At 37.7% G+C, this 20,754-nt stretch overlaps 1 protein-coding gene across 2 annotated transcripts in view; it reads right to left on the bottom strand.

The window, feature by feature from the left end:
• The window catches only part of BTBD1 (BTB domain containing 1), a 47,283-nt gene that overhangs the window by 8,307 nt on the left and 18,222 nt on the right, over window positions 1-20,754 (bottom strand). For both annotated transcript variants that reach the window (XM_061158831.1, XM_061158830.1), the window contains exons 4-5: window positions 13,838-14,035; window positions 4,107-4,299 (exon numbers count right to left, since the gene is read on the bottom strand). In XM_061158831.1, the coding sequence (XP_061014814.1) occupies window positions 4,107-4,299; window positions 13,838-14,035 (391 nt within the window). The remainder of the gene's footprint in view (window positions 1-4,106; window positions 4,300-13,837; window positions 14,036-20,754) is intronic.

Genomic DNA, 20,754 nt, shown 5'->3' with positions numbered 1-20,754 from the left:
TCCCTACCAAAAACATGTGACCTCTATAAGGAACTGCATAACACAGAGGTTAGTTTGGAAAGACACTGTCTTATTTCAAAGTTCTTCAGTTTTTTAGGTGGTATACCACACTGCACATTTCCTACAGGATTTAATTCTGCTACTTTGTTATTTGTTACTATTGCAGGTGGGTCTGTTTTTACTGTTATAAATGAAAATTCAAACATTTATTTTTTTTTTTTTGGCTGTGCTGTGTGGCTGGCAGGATCTTAGTTTCCCTGACCGGGGATTGAACCTGGGCCTCTGCAGTGAAAGTGCTAAGTTCTAACCACTGGACTGCCAGGGAACTCCCTAAAAATTTTTATCATGGCAAAATATATAACAAAACATACAATCTTAAGTATTTTAAAGTCCCTAGTTCAGTGGTATTAAGCACATTCACACTGCTGCTAACCACCAGCACCATCCATCCCTGTAATGGAATTTTAATGACATGAGAACATCACTGGCTTTTGCATATACATTTTGTAACTGACCAGTATTCTTTTTTATTGGTTCTAACAGATTTTTACTGATCCTGAAGCTGTCTGGGTTGACTACTTGTTCTCAAAAGGCTTTCTACCCCAAGGAGATATGCTCTGTTTTCATGAGGATTATGAAGCACTACTAGCAGGCAGCCAGGGCCACCAGGTTTACTGCAATGCTTGGGACAGGCTCCAAAAACAAAGAACCCCAATCAGTTCAAGAGTCTGGTCAGAATTCATGCAGATAAAAAACCTATTTTTAACTATGAGCCTTGAATCTAATTAAAACTTATTTATAGACCAAAGATTTTTACGGCAGTTTTAATATTCACTGACTTTTATAAGAGGTGATTACAATTCAAATCAAGGAAGCAGAATTTTGGTCAATTCTCACTGTTTGTGGTAGTTATATTTTATAGTTTTTACAAACACAGAATCAGCAAATACTAAACCACTGCTCTTGGGGGAATATGTATACACACCCCGGGCTTCCCTGGAGGCTCCTGCCAATGCAGGAAATGAGGGTTCAATCCCTGGTTGAGAAAACCCTCTGGAGAAGGAAATGGTAACCCACTCCAGTATTCTTGTCTGGGGAATCCCAGGCAAGAATGGACAAAGGAGCATGGAGGGCCACAGTCCATGGTGTCGCAAAAGAGTCAGACATGACTTCATGACTAAACAACAACACACACACCCGACTTACGTGGAGTATAATCTTAAATTCTAAGAATGATTCAAATCTTTCCTGGGAATGACTGAGAACGCGCTACTGGTGTTGATTTGGGGGTTACAAATAAATTCTAGTGAGTAGATGAGTTCTCAAACATGGAAAAATAGGATGAACTGTAATGTGCTTTGCTTGAAAACCTTTAAAGAAAATGACAAAATTGGCAGCAGCACTCCACATCCTGTTCTCTGCACCTGCAGCTGTCTGTGTGCTGGTATGCACAGGTACTATGTCTGATTGCTTCTTGTCATTTGTTGCTGCCCAAGTGCCTATATGTATTTTATTTTACTATCAGCTATATTTTCCTTTACAACTAAGCCATTATACCACTTAAAAAGGAACACAGACTTCCCTGGTGGCTCAGTGATAAAGAATCTGCAGGGGACATGCGTTCAATCCCTGATCCAGAAGGATTTCACATGTGCAGAGCAACTAACAACTACCGAGCACCACAACTACTGAGCCTGTGCTCTGCAACAAGAAGCCACTGCAGTAAGCCCAGGCACTGCAACTAGAGAGTAGCTCCCGCTCGATGCAACTAGAGAAAAAGCTAAAACTAAGTATACAAGAAAAAGTTACTCTTAAAAGAAAAAAAGAAAAAGAAACACATTATAAATTTCATTTCAGGTTACTAAAGGGGGAATACAAAATATTTCTTATAAAAGAGGGAGAACTAGATCTGATGGAGTACAGAACTACTAACAGATGTTATCTGCAAAAAAATGAAAAAGACTCTTCCTTTCCAATATTTATTTATTTATTTATTTATATTGAAGTATACTTGATTTACAATGCTGTGCTAATTACTATATTTCTTTATCCTTTATGCCTACATCAATCAGTGTTAAAAGAATACTGCTGAAAACAGCAAGGTTACCAGGCACCCCTATCTTGAGGGTTCAACAGTCTATTGTGTTAAAATAAGTATTCTTCTAGACCTAGCCTATTAATGGTTATACCTGGATTGAGGGTGAAATTTTATCAAAAGTTTTTGACATCTATCCAAATACACTGTTTATTTTTCTTTGATCTGCTACCATGGTGAGTTAAAGTAACACATTTCCTAGTATTGAGCCATTCTTTCAATCTCCAAACAAAGTTTCCCTTTTATGGTTTCTTTGCACTCCTTTTCCATTGATGGACTTTATTAGGAACAGTCCTAGAAAAGTCACTGTTGGACGGATGTTACTTAAAAGATGTTCAATGCATTGCTCAGTGTCCTCTTTCTAAGAAACCACAGGAAGAACTTCTCTTAAGTTTCTGTATCTGGAATGGCCACCCTTCTCCTGAGCAATATGTGTGCCTTTCATGTTATAAACATTTCAATTTCTGTAACCTTACAGCTTCAGAACTAAACTTAAGATGTCAGAACTTGGATCTTGCATATTTATCTCCACTGGAGGTATTTTTCCAACTCTGATTTATCTTTTTTTAAAACTGGAGTATAGTTGATGTACACCTATTTCTGATTTACATTTACTTGCTTCTATAGTATTATCCTTGTGAGGTACTGCTAGATTCAATAAGCTATTTTAGGTAGGATGCCTTTTCTATATCACTGAGCTTGTTAGATTCCTGTATAAGGGTTAGGCTTCCTTCAATAATTAACCAAGAAGTATTTTCTTCTGTCAATGTTCAAGGAAACAATTTGTTCCCTGAAGGTCTGATCAAACTCACCTGTCAAAACCACCTTGTGAAGGGACAGCTCTTTGATAACTTTTAATTTCTTCCATGGTAACTGGTCTAGTCAGGCTTTCTTCTTCAGGCAATTTTGATTATTTATATTTGCCTATAAAATGATCCATTCCATGAAGATGTTCAATTTATTAGCACAGAGTAAACCCAGAATTAAAATAAAAACGTCCTCAGTATATGATTATATTCTATTATTTGTAGATGTAATTTCTTTATTACCTTTGCTAGAGGTTTGCTTTATTGGTCTTTTCAGGAACCAGCTTATGGATTTAGCAATTCTACTATTTTTAATTCATTAATTTCTATGTTTATCTATTTCTTTTCTCTTTTCATATGGTTTTTTGCTATTCATTTTCTAGCTTCATGGGTGAAATGGTTAAATCATTTATTTCTACTCTATTTAGTAAAAGTAGTTAATTATTGCTAATTCTCTCTGTGATGCTTTGGCCTCATCCCCTAAGTTTTCATATATAGTATTCTCACTGTGTGAATTACTACTAAATAGGCCACAAATGCATTTTTATTTCTATTTTAACCCAATATTTATAGGAGTCCTCTGCCCCTCGAAGTTCTAGTTTTAAACAAACTTGCTGTTAGTTTCTAGTTTTACACCAAAGTGCTATTAACATTCAATATGTGAAAATCCAAAAGGTATGTTTTATGAAAACAGATACATATCCTATTTTCACATTTAGCCTAAGAAACACAGTAGGGCAAATATAAATTCCAAAAGGATTATATGCATACATCTTTTAAGATTAAAAAATTTTTTCCCATTTGAAATTGTTATAAATGTATACTGAGATATTTTCCATGTAACATCTATGCAAAGAAAAAACTTAAACTAAACCGAGTTAATGCTCAATATATTAAACTGTAGCCCCAAGACTGTTAAAACAGTGTCTGATCAATTAAGGTCTAGACTTCAGCTCCCCACCATGACAATCCTTACAAAACTCATAGCCCCATTCAATCCTTCCTTACTTTACTTGTTTCCTAAAAGATTCCCTCACTCATAATTCAGTAAGGAGACCAGTAAGCCTCCCTTATTGCTGTATCAAGTTAGACATGTATTAAACAAAGTATAAAATAAAATTGGTTAATCATCTCCCAGGATATGAACAAGAGTCAAAGGCTAATCACTGCCATGCCCACTCCTGAGACTCCAATATGGCAGATACCTGATCCGGTCACTCGTGCCACTGTAGCCCCACCGGCTCTCTACTTGCTGGAACCTATTGATGCAACACTCCTTTCCTCTGAGGCAGCATCTCGGTCGATCAATGTATTCAACACGGGGTTTAGGATTGACAGTGAAATGAAGAAAGAGATTGACTACCTCCCGATCTGACAGAATTCCAGACTGAGCAGGACCTGTAGAAATAAAAGCATAACCCTCAATAAAACTAACTTCACTACAATTCCTAACTGTGTAATATTCCACACAATAAGGTGCATTCAAATGGGAAAGATGTAAAGTAACAATGAGGTAAAAAAAAATCTTAGCATATGTTCAGTTGCTCAGTCGTGCCTGACTCTCTGCAACCCCATGGACTGCAGCATGCCAAGCTTCCCGGTCCATTACCAACTCCCGGAACTTGCTCAATATATCACTTTGTAATTACATATTATAATATGTAATTTTAGCATATATTTAAAACTTTTACTAAATTCATCTGAGGTTAACCTAATATATAAGTGTGCAAATCAATGATAAATCAAAGCTTAAGTGAAACCTTGAGATCAGAGAAAGATCTCTGGACTTTGCCATCCATTCACCCTCTCTGAAGATTCTGTTTATCAGAAAGGAAAAGTGAAGAAATGCTTCCAGTGGTAGACAAGAGTTATCCTGACCTTTCCATTCCTCACCTGTCTAAGGCTATAATCAAATAATGGAATGTGTACAGGTGGAAATAAATGGCACAGTGCTCTTTCACTGTGGGATTTTGAAATTAGCAGAGGGCAGAAGTTAAGACTTGGAAGAGTTGTGAAAGCAGCATACCACATGCTATACTTCTCTCACTGCTTCTGAGAAAACTCCAAACTGCTTAAATTTACCCAGGAATAAATGCTATTCCTCATAAAAGATGCCAGGAGATCTCTTCCAAGGCTGGAAAAACAATTTAAATAAGAAATTGCAATACACTAGAAATTTGGTTTAAGAAGCAATAAATCAGATTTTAACACAAAACACCCTAATTTTTAATAAAAAATTTTAAAATATCACGGCCTATGGTTCATTTGGAATCTCTGGATAGAGAATAGTCTGGATAGAGACTATAAAGAAGAAAAAATACAATTACAAACTTAAAACATGCATTTTAGAGGGGAAAAAAAGAACTGGAATTGCATAAGATCAGAAGACAGATGGAGGTGAAAACTCATGTAACTTTCTGAGAATAACAAGAGGTAAGACAAAAGAATTAAAGTGTTAAAGGTGATTAAAATGGATGATAAAAAGCAGAGATCAACATATAGTAACTAGCATTCCTAAGAACTAACAAAAATAGGATGATGAAATAATTCAAGGTACTGGTACATCTCGATTTATTATGTTTCGCAGATACATTTTTATTTTTTTCCACAAATTAAAAGTTTGTGGCACCAAACAAGTCTATTGCCATCATTTTTCCAACAGCATTTGTTCACTTTGTGCCTCTGTGACACATTTTGGTAATTCTTACAACAGTTCAAACTTTTTCATTATATTTGTTATGATGATCTGTGATCAGTTACCTTTGATGTTCCTATTATAATAGTTTTGAACCACACCCATAATAAGACTGTGAATTTGATGGATAAATGTGTGTGTTCTGACTGCTCCACTGATCAGCCATTCACATCTCCTCCTGAGATACAACAATAATGAAATAAGGCCAATTAACAACCCTACAGTGTCCTCCTAAGTGTTTCAAGAAAAAGCAACAGTCACACATGTCTCCTTTAAATCAAAAACTAGAAATGATTAAGCTGAATGAGGAAGGCATGTCAAAAGCTAGATCTCCAGCACCAAACATTAGCCAAGCTGTGGATGCAAAGGAAAAATTCTTGCAGAAAATTAAGTGCTTCTCCAATGAACACATAAATAATAAGAAAGCGATACAGCCTTAAAGCTCATGTGGAGGAAGTCTGAGTGGTTTGGATAGAAGATCAAACAGTCACAACAGTCCCTTAAGCCAGAGTCTAATCCAGAGCAAGGCCTAACTCTTCAATTCTGTGAAGGCTGAGGAGTGAGGAGGCTGCAGAAGAAACATCTGAAGCCAGAAGAGGTTAGTTCAGGAGGTGTAAGGAAAGAAGTCACCTCCTGACATAAAAGGGCATGGTGAAGTAGCTGATACAGAAGATGAAATGAGTTATTTAGAAGATCTAATTAAGATAATTAATGAAGGTGACTACACAAAACAACATATTTTCAATGTAGACAAACAGCCTTCCACTGGAAGAAGATGTCATCTAGGACTCTGACAGCTAGAGAGAAGTCAATGCCTGCCTTCAAAGGACAGGTTGACTCTCTTGCTAGGGATTAATACAGCTGGTGACATTCAGCTGAAGTCAAGGCTCATTCACCATTCTGAAAATCCTAGGGTCCTTAAGAATTATGCTAAATTTGGATCAAAGAGTGTAAGAGTTTCAAGCCTTATTATTTAAGAAGTACATTTTGTAAAGCTACAGACAGTGATTCCACTGATGCATCCGGGCAAAGTAAACTGAAAATCTGGAAAGGAGTTACCATTTTAAATGCCACTAAGAACATTCATGACTCATGGGAAGACGTCAAAATATCAAAACCAAACAAAGTTTGGAGGAAGTAAATTGCAACCCTCATGCATAACATTGAGAGGTTCAAACACTTCAGTGGAGAAAGTAACTGCAGACGTGGTAGAAACAGGAAGACAACTAGAATTAGAAGTGGAACCTGAAAATGTGACTAAACTGCTGCACTTTCATGGTAAAACTTGAACAGATAAGGACTTGCTTCTACAGATGAGAAAAGAGGTTTCTTGAGACGGAATCTCCTCCTGGTGAAGATGCTGTGAAGACTGCTGACATGACAACAAAGGATTTACAGTATTACATAAACGTGGTTGATAAAGCAATGGCAGAGTGTGAGAGGGCTGTCTCCAATTTTGAAAGAAGTTCTACTGTGGTAAAATGCTATCCAACAGCATTGCCTAGTACAGAGAAATCATCTGTGAAAGGAAACAATCTGTGCAAGGAATCAATGTGGCAGATTTCACTGCTGTCTTATTTTAAGAAATTGCCAAGGCCACCTTAATCTTCAGCAACCACCACCCTGATTAGTAAACATCCATTAATATCAAGGCAAGACCCTCCACCAGCAAAAAAAAATTATGACTTGCTGAAGGCTCAGATGATAGCTAGTGTTCTTTAGCAACAGTCTTTTTAAATGTAGCTATGCACTTTGTTTTTTAAGACATAATACTACTGCACACTTAATAGACAATAATACTGTGTAAACGTAACTTTTATATGCACTGGGAAACCAAACAATTTGTGTGACTCACTCTATTGTGATATTCAATTTATTGCGGTGGTCTGGAATCTAACCCACATTATCTCCAAGGTATGCCTGTATAATAAAATTTCCTTAGTTGAAAGTAGAAGTCTTCAGATCATGAAAAACACTCTCAGATACATACCATATACCTAAAGAAAGTAATCAGGAATACACTCGGGATGAGCACTAAAACCAATACAACCTATAGTTAAGTCTAAGAGAGTTGTATTTTTGTAGCATGTTGTGTGGGTGTACAATGTACCTAAAGTAGTCTGGAAAGGGTGAAAGGATGAAACACCATACTAACATTCATATCTGAAATAGGAAAGGCCAATAAATACTGTTTTATTATGAAATGGAGAACTAAGAAAATTGAAGGGGAAAAATTAAATGCACAATTTATTATTTCCTAGAAGGAAAAAAAAAAGTGTTAAACACACAATAGCAAGATAGAGAATATAAAGGGAATTCTCCCCAAAACATTTTTGAAAAATATAATACAGAATAATATGCACAACAGAAAACAGCATGCACAACAGCAAAAGAAGAAATGTTATCTGATTATATAAAAATATTAAGAAGTCTGTGGGATGGAATAGCCTACGTCTGAGAACAACTACGGGCTTCCCTGGTGGCTCAGATGGTAAAGAATCTGACTGCAATGCAGGAGACCCAGGTTCGATCCCTGGGTTGGGAAGATCTCCTGGAGAAGGGAATGGCTACCCACTCCAGTATTCTTGCCTGGAGAACTATAGATGAAACAGTGCATAAAACAGTTATTTCACATTAACACTAAACAACTGAGACACTGTTTCAGAAGGGAGATTAAGCCCTATATTTGTCATCACATTCTCCTTGGAATATTTGCTGATCTGCTTCACAGAGTTTTAATCTCACACAGAAACGGGCAACCTAGAAACTATGGTAGTCCTCACTCAACTGAAGAGACAAAAAACCACCAAGGCAGCCAGACAATGATCTGAAAGAGAATACTTAATAGACAAACAAGATCAACATCTTGTGCATCACTTCTCCTTGAAGTATTAGTCAATTCCTAAGCTACGCACAAGCAAGAAAAACCATGACACCAAGAAACCAAGCAGAGAGGAGCTGCTAAGAGATAAAACAATTAAACGGAAATTTCTGTCTTAATGTTGGGAAGAAAAATGCCCAAATATTTTAAAATTAAGCTGTGTATTTATAGCCCTTGGAGCAAGAAAAAAAAATTACCAATAAAATTAGAAAATAATTTGTATTGAATGGCAATGAAAATACAACATATCAAAATTTCTGGGGGGAAAATGGATGTTTAGACAGAAAACTAGACATGAAAAGAATAAAGTTCAAAGTCACTGTTCTGAGTATATCTCAAAAAGTCATAATGACTAAGTAAATAATCCCCAGCAAATTAAAATTAAAGGAAATAATAAAGAAAAAAGCAGAAATCAGTGAAATGGAAAACATATATAAAGAAAATTAATAAAGCCAGAAGTCAGTTCTTGGAAAAAATTAACAAAGTGGATAAACTCCCAGGCAAAGCTCATTAAAGGCACAATAAATCAGTATCAGAAATGAAATAGGGGACATAGAGTTCACAGATAATAAAAGGATATTATTAAATTCACATTAATAAATTAAAGGTCTAGGAGAAGGAAATGGCAACCCACTCCAGTATTCTTGCCTGGAAAAGTCCATGGACACAGGAGCCTGGAGGGCTGCAGTCCATGGGGTTACATGACTGAGCATGTCTGCACGAGGGTGGAGGGAGATGGGTTGGTAGCAATAAACTGGTAGAACCAAAAATAATAATAATAATAAATTAAAGGTCTAGATGAAACTGTTACAAAAAGAGGAAACCTGAAAAGTCCTACTCTATTCAAGAGATTGAATCTCTAATTAAAATACTTCCACAAAGAAAACACTAGATCCAGATAACTTCAGTGGTGAGTTCCCCTAAACATTTAAGGAAAAACAGCACCAATTTTATACAAACTTTTGAATACTGAAAAAAGAAAGAAATATTCCTAAGTTTTGTTTATCCTAAGTCCAGGATAAACTTGATAATCAAAAATCTGATAATTTCATTACAAGAAAGGAAAATTATAGACTAATTTCTCTCATGAAGCAGTCCTAAAAATATTTTTTAAATTTGGTAAAGAGGATCTAGTAATATATAAAAAGAATAATGCATGACAACCAAGTCTGGTTTATGTAAGGAATCCAAAGGTTTAACTTGGAAAATCAAACAATGCATATTAAGAAAATTAAAGGAGAAAACTGCATCACTATCTCAACAGAGGAGAAACATTTGATAAAATTCATGATAAAACTCTTCAGTTCAGTTCTGCGACCCCATGAATCGCAGCATGCCAGGCCTCCCTGTCCATCACAAACTCCCGGAATTTACTCAAACTCATGCCCATCGAGTCGGTGATGCCATCCAATCATCTCATCCTCTGCCGTCCCCTTCTCCTCCTGCCCTCAATCCCTCCCAGCATCAGGGTCTTTTCCAATGAGTCAACTCTTCCCATGAGGTGGCCAAAGCATTGGAGTTTCAGCTTCAGCATCAGTCCTTCCAATGAACACCCAGGACTGATCTCCTTTAGGATGGACTGGTTGGATCTCCTTGCAGTCCAAGGGACTCTCAAGACTTTTCTCCAACACCACAGTTCAAAAGCATCAATTCTTCGGCGCTCAGCTTTCTTCACAGTCCAACTCTCACATCCATACATGACCACTGGAAAAACCACAGCCTTGACCAGACGGACCTTTATTGGCAAAGTATTGTCTCTGTTTTTTAATATGCTATCTAGGTTGGTCATAACTTTCCTTCCAAGGAGTAAGCCATCTTTTAATTTCAAGGCTGCAGTCACCATCTGCAGTGATTTTGAGGCCCCCAAAAATAAAGTCTGACACTGTTTCCACTGTCCCCCCATCTATTTCCCATGAAGTGATGGGACCAGTTGCCATGATCTTAGTTTTCTGAATGTTGAGCTTTAAGCCAACTTTTTCACTCTCCTCTTTCATGTTCATCAAGAGGCTTTTTAGTCCTTCTTCGCATTCTGCCATAAGGGTGGTGTCATCTGCATATCTGAAGTTATTGATATTTCTCCCGGCAATCTTGATTCCAGCTTGTGCTTCTTCCAGCCCAGTGTTTCTCATGATGTACTCTGCATGTAAGTTAAATAAGCAGGGTGACAATATACAGCCTTGATGTACTCCTTTTCCTATTTGGAACCAGTCTGTTGTTCCATGTCCAGTTCTAAGTGTTGCTTCCTGACCTGCACACAGGTTTCTCAAGAGGCAGGTCAGGTTGTCTGGTATTCCCATCTCTTTCAGAATTTTCCACAGTTTATTGTGATCCACACAGTCGAACTCTTAGCAGAGTAGTAATAGAAGGAAACTTTCTTAATCCAATAAAGGCTATCTACAAAAAATTTACAGCAAGCATAAATTCCTCTGTCGGGAAATACTGAAAACCTTCTGCCTAAGATGAAATAATACAAGATTGTCACTTATTCATACCTCTTAGCATGCTCAAACTTATAAGTCATACACTAAGGCAAGAAAAAGAAATGTCTAAGGATTAGCAGGGAACAGACAGAATTATCTTTGTTTGCAGATCATATAACTGTACATGTAGACTATCCACAATGAACTACAAATGAATTATTAGAATTTGTGAATTTAGCAAGGTCCCTAGATACAAAGTCAACACAGGAAAACCAACTGCATTTCTAGTGGGAAACACTTAATTAGGACATGAAAATTAAAAAAACAATCACTGTAATAACATTTAGCAAGTCAAATATGTACAGAATAAACCTACCAAAATATATGCAAGACTGCTACAAGAAAACTCAAAATATTAATACTACTAAGAGAAATTTTTAAAGACTTAAAGCTTATGGATTAGAAAACAGAGTATCATAAAAATATCAATTATCCCCACACCAATCAATGGATTCTATGTAATTCCAATCAGAAACCCATGACTTTTTTTGGGTGGAAACTAACAAGCTGCTTAAAACATTTATATGAAAATACTTAAGACCAAGAATAGCCAAGACAATCCAGAAGAACAAAGCTAGAGGATTTTCACTATCAGATTTCAAGATTCACTTTAAAACTACAGAAACGAAAACCCCACAGATTTGGTTCAAGTATAAACAATATAACAGCAGAGTGGAATAAACATTACAGAAATAGATTCATTCATATACAGTGAGTTGATTTACAAAAGTTAGCACTGCTGTAGCTTGGTTGGTGAAGAATCCGCCCGCAACGCAGGAGATCCCAGATTGATTCCTGGGTCGGGAATATCCACTGGAGAAGAGATAGGTTACCACTCCAGTATTCTTGGGCTTCCCTTGTGGCTCAGCTGGTAAAGAATCCACCTGCAATGCAGGAGACCTGGGTTCGATCTCTGGGTTGGGAAGATCCCCTGGAGAAGGGAAAGGCTACCTAGTCCAGTATTCTGGCCTGGAGAATTATTCCACGGGGTCACAAAGAGTCAGACATTGAGCAAGTTTCACTTTCACTATCATTGTTGTTGGCTCAGATGACAAAGAATCAGCCTGCAATGTGGGAGACACAGGTTTGATCCCTGGGTCAGGAAGATCCCCTGGAGGAGGAAATGGCAACCCACTCCAGTATTCTTGCCTGGAAAATTCCATGGACAGAGGAACCTTGAAGGCTAAAGTCCATGGGGTTGCAAAGAGCCAGACATGACTGAGCAACTAATACTTTCACTTTAGCACTGCTGGGCATGGGGGCAAGGGTAGTTTTTAATATACAGTCACATGGGGAGAAAATGAATCTTGACCCCTAACCTCACACCACACACGTGTGGAAAAAAAAAAACCCACAAAAAACAAAAACCCAACTGGATTACAGACTGAAAAGTTAAATGTAAAACAGTAAACTTTCTAGAAGAAAATCTAAGAGAATATCTTTTATCACCTTGAGGCAGGTAAAATTTCTTAAGGAAGAAATTCACCTTAAACAAAAAGATTGATAAATTAATTCATTAAAATTAAGATCTTCTATTTATAAAAAGACAGCATTAAGAAAATGAAAAGACAATTCACAGACTGGGGGATATTAGCTGTATATACACACATTATATACGTGTCTAACATATTCTGGATACAAGTCTTCTGTCAGATTATATACATATAATTGAAAGGATATGAGGCAACTGGAATGAACTCTTGACTAAGTTTGGTATTTGACTGTGAACTGTTACAACTACTTTGGGCCACTGTTTGGTAGGATCTACCAATGCTAACATATGTACACTCTGCAACTTTGCAACTGTACTGCTCATACTCAGTAGAAATGTTCACATATAGACACCAAGCCACAGGTATAAGAATGTCTCAATGGTCCCATATAGAAACAACACAAATGTCCAACAGTAAAGTGGATAAATAAATCATGGTTCATCCATACAGATTATGCAGCAATGAAAAAGTGTGTGGTTGTGCCATACACAGCCACGTAGATGAATCTAACAGACATAGTGTCAAGAGAAAGAAGCCACACACAAAAGAATACATGCTGAATGCATGGCTTCCTTTATAATAAGTTTAAAAACAGACAAAACTCATTTATAGAAGCCACAAAGTAGTCACCTTTGGGAGAGAGACAAAAGGCTAGTAGAGACATGCATGATGGAGACTGGAGGGAAATGATAATGTACTATAAAGTGGTATGTGTGGTTGCATAGGTGTGTTCACAGTATTTATCCACTTTACTATGTAGATGTTAAAAACAATTTACAGAAAGAAAAAAACAAGTGATTCCAACCAGGAAAAAACAACTTGGGAGAATACTGGAACATAATAAGAAAAACCTGAATACCTCAAGAGAATAAAAGTCATGAATGTTAAGAAAAAAATACAAATGTCCAATAAATATAAAGAAATATAACTGTAAACAATTATGAGTTTTTCTTTTAAATCAATCTGGCCATGACTTAGAAGCAGAATATACTCAGTGTTGATAGGGGAAATAAGAACTGGTCATAGAACTAAGAAGCATCAACTCTAAGAGTCAGAAAGATCTGTCACTGTAACTCTGGGTAAGGTGCTTAACCCCTCCCAGGTTCCATTCTTTTTTTTTTTTCCCCAGGTTCCATTCTTAAACCTGTAAGATACCATATAACTTCTATGTATCTATAATGTTTTTAAATGATATAAAATATATAATTTTTAAAATGTAAGTATGTATATAACCTACAATATTATCTTCAAGGGCTATCAAGAGAACTGGAGGAAATCACACACACAAATGTACATACATAAAGAGCTTGTTTTTCTCCCTCGCACAGGGAGACTGACTGCCCACTGCAATAGTTTCAAGTAGATTTTGGACAGGTTATAGCCTTACCTGCCGCAAACTCCTCAATGGTCATCAGTGGGAAGCGGATCAAGGACAGTGCTTTCCCCAGGACTTTCTGCTTGTTTCCAAAGGTCATAGGCAATTGTTGTCTTTGACATTCTGCTTCTGCCCATCGTACAACAGCTCCAAAAAGTCGACATTCTCTAATACTAAGAGTGTCTCTTTCTAGAACTGCACAGAGTGTGTCTACAGGTAATTTACAAAAATAAGTCAAATTAGGAATATTTTTCTATTTAACAAAAATACTGACAAATATGCTTATATTAAAATTTCAACTCTCAATAAAAAATAGGTTACTTAAAGCTATAGATTCTACATATCAAAATATTAAATTATTAAAGGAACTGCAAAGAATTCTTTAAAAAATTACAATAAGGTTAATATTGAACTTATTATCATATATGAAAGCCTACATACAGTATCTCCTTATATATTTCATGCCATTTACAAGCAAACTCAAATATCCAGGATAAGAATAAGTCAGAGAAAAAGGCTCCCAATTAGTAATGAACAAATTCATAGAGTCTACAGATTACAGTTAATTCATTCATTCAGCAAATATTTCTGATTAACCCCTCACAATGTGTCAGGTACTATTTTAGACACCAAGGATACATCATTAAACAAAAAGATTTAAAAATTCTTTCCTTCATGGAGCTTATATTCTAATGGGGGAAACATTAAATAAACATAAGTAAGTTATAATGTGTCACATAATAAATGTAGGAAAAAAATAGCGTAAGTGGAATAATCAGAAATGCAGCTTAAAACAGGATGGTTTGGATCGGCCTCATTTGAACTAAGATCTGAAGGAGGCTTTGGGTCAGGGTTGGTAGGCCAGATAGACATCTCGAGAAGCAGCACTCCAGGACCACCCAGTGCGAAGGGTCTCTTAACGAGGGTGTGCCTGGCGTGTCTGAGGAAGAATCAGGAGGCCAGTGTGGCGGGAAGTGAGTGAGCAAGAGGGGAAAGTAGGAGGTGAGGAAGCTAGAATACTGGGGAAGCAGGATGCATTCCTAAGGCACCCTGCAGATCATTTAGCTTTTGAGTGAAAAAGAGACCTCTGGAGAGTACTGGGCTCTGATATTTTATGCTCTCTAAGGACCACACTGGAAGCTGTGATGAAAAGAGATGGTAACAGAGGTAAGAGTGGAAACACTATCAGTAGGGAGGTTCTTGTGTGGTTCCAGGTGAGAGGTGATGATGGCTTGGACCAGGCAGAAGTGGTGAAAAATGACAAGATTCAGGGCATATTCTGAAAGGAGACAGGAGACTTCCTAACAGATTGGATAAAGGGATGACAGGAAGCCTGAGTCCAGGGTAACTCTCAGGTTAATGGTAAGCAATGGTGGGCTGACAGTGGCACCAACTGGGATGAGAGCAACTATGCGGAAGTGGGGTGGGGAGAGGAAGCGGTGAGAGGCTGAAGTTTAATTCTGGACATACTAAGTTTGAAGCCCTATTTGACATCTGAGTATAAATGTCATGACCGTAACTCAGGCCCTCACTCAGAATCCTTTTCCTCTTATCATGGGCAAAATTAAATAGGCTGAGCTATTTTTAAGCTACAGTAGACTTACAGAAGCAGTAAGTTCAGAGAAAAGGGTTTTAGAGGCTAACATATTAACATGAGATGACATGCTGCAGTCTAACAGGGACAAGAAGAGAGGAAAACTCTGAAAAGTAGACAGAAGTACTTGAAAAGGACGGTGTGGATTCTTTTACACAAAGAGAGAGATGTTAAAAAAAACTTCAGAGACCTAACGGCTTCAGTTTACAATAACTGATACTGATAATAATGAGTACTAATAACCAGAAGAACCCTAAATTATAGTCAGTATGTATTGTTTAATAAGGACAAGCAAAGTAAAACATTTTTTAGGTATCTTTCTCAAATGGCCAAAATGAAAGCCTTGTTTCTTTTAAAAAAAAAAAAAAAAAGACTGTTCAAGATGTACAGAAAAATGACTTAGAGAACCTTATTTTCTAAAGAACCTCAATATAGTAGGCACTATTATAAAATACCTAACAATTGTATTTTAAGTTAAATTTCAATAAAAATGAGGATGCTATATTGTAGAAATTAATGAAAACATTAAAATACAATTAAATTACCCAGAAACACACACCTCAGAAAAATTTGTTAAAAACAAAATTTTATTCTGCAGTGGCCTACACATTCATACCAGAACCAAATATTGGTTTAATAACAAACACAAGTACCATTCTAGCAGAGATGTCACAGTCCCTAGAACACAGAAGGGGCTCAACAGTATGTTAAAAATGAAAAGGTTAAGCATAACCTTTTGATTTTTAAAAACTCAAGCTTTTTTCTTCTCTAACAGCTGAGTAGATGTGTATAAACTAAGGCCCCAGGAATACCCAGAAAATGAATGTAAATCAATATACCTCAATAGTAACAGAATTAGGAAGACATCATTACCATAATATTTAATCATTCAATAGAAAAACAGACAACTTCCAACATATATGTCTCTACCTTGTATGCTAGTAACTGCAGTAAAGATAAACACAGAAACTTAAGGACTTAAAAAAAAAAAAAAAAAGGCACATTATACTGCCCCTGGCATAATGTAAACTGATTCTATTCTATCAAAGGATGTATTATCTTTTTCCTTTGACAGAATGCTGTGAGAGAAAATAGTATCTCACTATTTGTAAAAAGGTAAGCATATGTCTCTAGAGCATGTATTCAAACTCCAGAGGAGAAAAAGCACCCCCAGAATGTAAAACAGCTATTGAAAAAAAGCTCCTGAAGCCAGGGCTTGCTTCCTCTCAGCTCCTAGACTGTTCTTTCATTCCCAAGTCTTAACAAGTACACTTGAGGCAAACTAGACTATGAGGTGAGAACACATAGGTCTTCTATTGACAGATGTGTTATAATAAGAAATGACAGCTGAGAGCCTAATAAAGATCATGAAAGCACATAAGATTATATTTATATACATAATACAATACTGGGTTTAATCTAAACCACTGTGAGTCAAATTTAATCAACAAATATTTATGGGGTTTTCATCCTGTGCAAGGAGCCTACTTCAAGACTTCCAGGACCCAATGGCATGACTGATGTAGAAGCTATTTACAAAACAGCTTCTTGGAGTGAGTCACCCTGATGTCAGCAACATTATTTCACATGAGAGTGGACTGAAGTGGAGCACCTGACGCCCCTTCAAAGCAAAGAAACTGGGATTGAGCCATGCTTCCTTGCCAATGGGTGGAGTGCTCAGGGCTCTCAAACATCCAGTAACTCAACAAAAACTCAGGAGCACACAATGCGCAGGTGCTGGGGAGGAGCCTAATGTAGTGCCTGCCCTTCAGGGTAACGTAAGAAGAGTATAAATCCTTCCCATGGTAATAAGCAACAGACATGCAAACCAAGACAGAGATGTTACTGTAAACAGGAATATATTAAATTTCATGGAAGGGGGAGGGTAGCAGCTTTTAAGAAAGGAGTCTCTGCAGAGTTATAATCTGAGCCAAGACATGAAGACTGAGTAAGAACCAGCCAAGACGGGAAGGAAAGGCAACATTCTAGACACAGCCAATTAATCTAACAAATATTAACTGAACACGTATTGTGTTCTACTGCTTTCAGTGTTGGAGGTACAGTGGTAAACAAGACAAAGGAGTTTAGAGTTTAAGAAGTTTACAATCTAGAAGGGGAAGGTTGACAATCAACATATACAGAAACAAAGACCCAGACAAGATACTCAGAGAGTGATACACATTAAGAGAAAAAGAAATCTGAGTAATGCAACAGGGATTGTTTAGGGGAATGTGGTATATACTTTAAGTGGGTGTGAGATGGCACATCTCAGGTAACCTTTAACCTAAGATCTGAATGATTAAAAAGAGGTAGCCATACAAAGAAGCTCCAATACTTTGGTCATCTGATGCGAAGAGCCAAGGGTCATTAGAAAAGACCCTAATGCTGGGAAAGATTGAGGGTATGAGGAGAAGGGGGCGAGAGAAGATGAGATGGTTGGATGGCATCACTTACTCAATGAACATGAGTCTGAGCAAACTTTGGGAGATAGTGAAGGACAGGGAAGCCCGGCATGCTGCAGTCCATGGGGTTGCAGAGTAAGACGCGACTGAGTGACTGAACAATAATACAAAGATTTAGAGTGGGGAAAAGGATTCCAATCAAAAAGAATAGCAAATACAAAGGCTCAAAAAATCAAAGTAACTGTGGCCAGTGTAAATGGAACACAGAGAATGAGGAACAGAATGGCAGGGGACAGGTGAAAGAGAGAGGTAAGTAATGACTGCCAACTCTTTAGAAAACTTCTGTTTTCTCTTCTTCCTGGGATGTGAATCATCTGCATCTCCTTGCCTCCCCTGAAGCTAGGAGGGGTCTGGTGACTGAATTCTGTCCAGTGAAGTAAGAGCCAAGACGAGGGTGCCATTTCAAGGCCAAAGCTCATAAAATGTGGGTGTTTTCACATCTGTCATCAAGGTACAGATAATAGCTCAGCCATAGGAAGTAGCATAAAGCTAATCACTGGCCAGGGACACTGCCTTGGACTGCTGTGTAAGTATGAAATCAATTTCTTTGTGTTGGAGTCAGTATGCATTTGGGGGGTTTATCTGTGCAAATGTGTTGAGCTTGCATTTTGGGGTATATTTGTTATCAGCACCATGGCCAAGCGTAGCCTACCCCAATAAAAGGCCTAATCATGTAGGATCTTGTAAGTTCTGTAAGTGATTTGAATCTTACTCTAATTGCAGTGGGAAGACACTGGAAGCCAAGGAGGTGATACAATTTGCTGCTGTGGAGAGAATGGACAGGATGAAAGCAAGAGTGAGTGGACAAGATGAGAAGACAACCCCCAGGATGGGAGAAAATAACTGCAAATGAAGCAACAGACAGAGGATTAATCCCCCAACTTTAAGCAGCTCTTGCAGCTCAATATCAGAAACACAAACAACCCAATCAAAAAATGGGCAGAAGACATCAACAGACATTTCTCCAAAGAAGACATACAGATGGCCAACAAACACACAAAAAGATGCTCAACACTGCTCATTATTAGACAAATGCAAATCAAAACCACAATGAGGTATCACCTCACACTGGTCAGAATGACCATCATCAAAAAATCTACAAACAATAAATGCTGGAGAGTGTGTGGAGAAAAGGGAACACTCTTGCATTACTGGTGGGAATGTAAATTGATACAGCCACTATGGAGAACAGTATGGAGATTCCTTTAAAAACTAGGAATAAAACTACCATATGACCCAGCTGGAGAAGATTCTTCAAAGTCCCTTGAATAGCAAGATCAAACCAGTCAATCCTAAAGAAAATCAACCCTGAATATTCAACCCTGGAAGAACTGATGCTGAAGCTCCAATACTTTGGCCACTTGATGTGAAGAGCCAACTCACTGGAAAAGACCCTGACACTGGGAGAGACGGAGGGCAGGAGGAAAAGGGGGTGACAGAGGATGAGGTGGTTGGATGGCATCACTGACTCAATGGACATGAGTCTGAGCAAACTTCAAGAGACAGTGAAGGACAGGAAGCCTAGTGTGCTGCAATTCATTGGGTCACAGTTGGACACAACTAAGCGACTGAACACCATGACCCAGCAATCCTACTACTGGGCATATACCATAAGAAAACCATAATTCACAAATACACCCGTACCCCAATGTTCACTGCAGCACTATTTATAAGAGTCAGGACACGGAATGCAACCTAGATGTCCACTGACAGATGAATGGATAAAGAAGTTGCAGTACACATATACAATGGAATATTGCTCAGCCATAAAAAGGAAGAAACTTGAGTCAGTTGATCTGAGATGGATGAACCTAGAGCCTGTTATACAGAGTGAAATAAGTCAGAAAGAGAAAAAGAAATATTCATACATTAATGTATATATATGGAATCTAGAAAAATGGTATTGATGAACCTATCTACAGGGCGGGAATAGAGACAGATGTGAAGAACAGAATTGTGGACACAATAGGGGAAGGAGAGGGTGGGATGAATTGAAAGAGTAGCACTGAAACATACACCTTATCATATGCAAAACAGACAGCCAGTGGGAAGATGCTGTATCGCCCAGGGAGCACAGCTAGGTGCTCTGTGATGACCTAAAGGGGTGGGACGGGGGGGAGGCACAAGAGGGAGGGTACACACACACACACAGATAACTGACTCACAATGTCATATGGTAGAAACCAATACAACATTGTAAAGTAATTATAGTCCAATAAAAAATAAAAATAAAGTAAAAAAAAAAAAGAGTGAGTGGCAGCAGGGAGACAACAAGAGTGCACAAAGCTTATCCAGGTGAATGAGAACAGTGACTAAGACCAGGTGGGAGCAACAGGCAAAGTAAGACACACTCATAACTCAGAATACTATTTTTTAGGGGGGTGGGGGGGTGCGCTGCACCATACAGCTTGTCATATTTTAGTTCTCTGACCAGGGACCGAACCTGGGCCCAGCAATGAAAGCACCAACTCCTAGCCATTGGATCACCAGGAATTCCCCCAGCATACTTTTGACTGGAGAGCAGAGAACATATGCTGATAAACTGCATGTGGGGTATGAAAGATAGTTAAAAATAACTTCTAGGTTTTTAGTTATGCATGGTGGTGCCATTAAGGAAGAGTTAAAAAAAAAAAAAAAAAAACAACTGGAAAGGAACAGAAAAGATAACTGGGGGTATGGGACAATCAATGGCTTTCTTTTAGCTGTGCTACTGGAAATGCCTGTAAGAGCTCCAAACGAAGATGTCAAGTAAACAGTTGGCTACACAAATTTGGAGCCCAGAAAAAGATAAAAGATATTTTGGGCTTACTAGATGATGGTGATATTTAGAGTTACAGGCTGGATCCGCTCTTTCTGCTCCCCTACATGACAAA

Source organism: Dama dama, chromosome 13 (assembly GCF_033118175.1).
Source record: "Dama dama isolate Ldn47 chromosome 13, ASM3311817v1, whole genome shotgun sequence".
Taxonomy (NCBI): Eukaryota; Metazoa; Chordata; class Mammalia; order Artiodactyla; family Cervidae; genus Dama; species Dama dama.
Note: the sequence above shows the minus strand (reverse complement) of the source record. Positions and strands in the feature narration are given on the sequence as shown.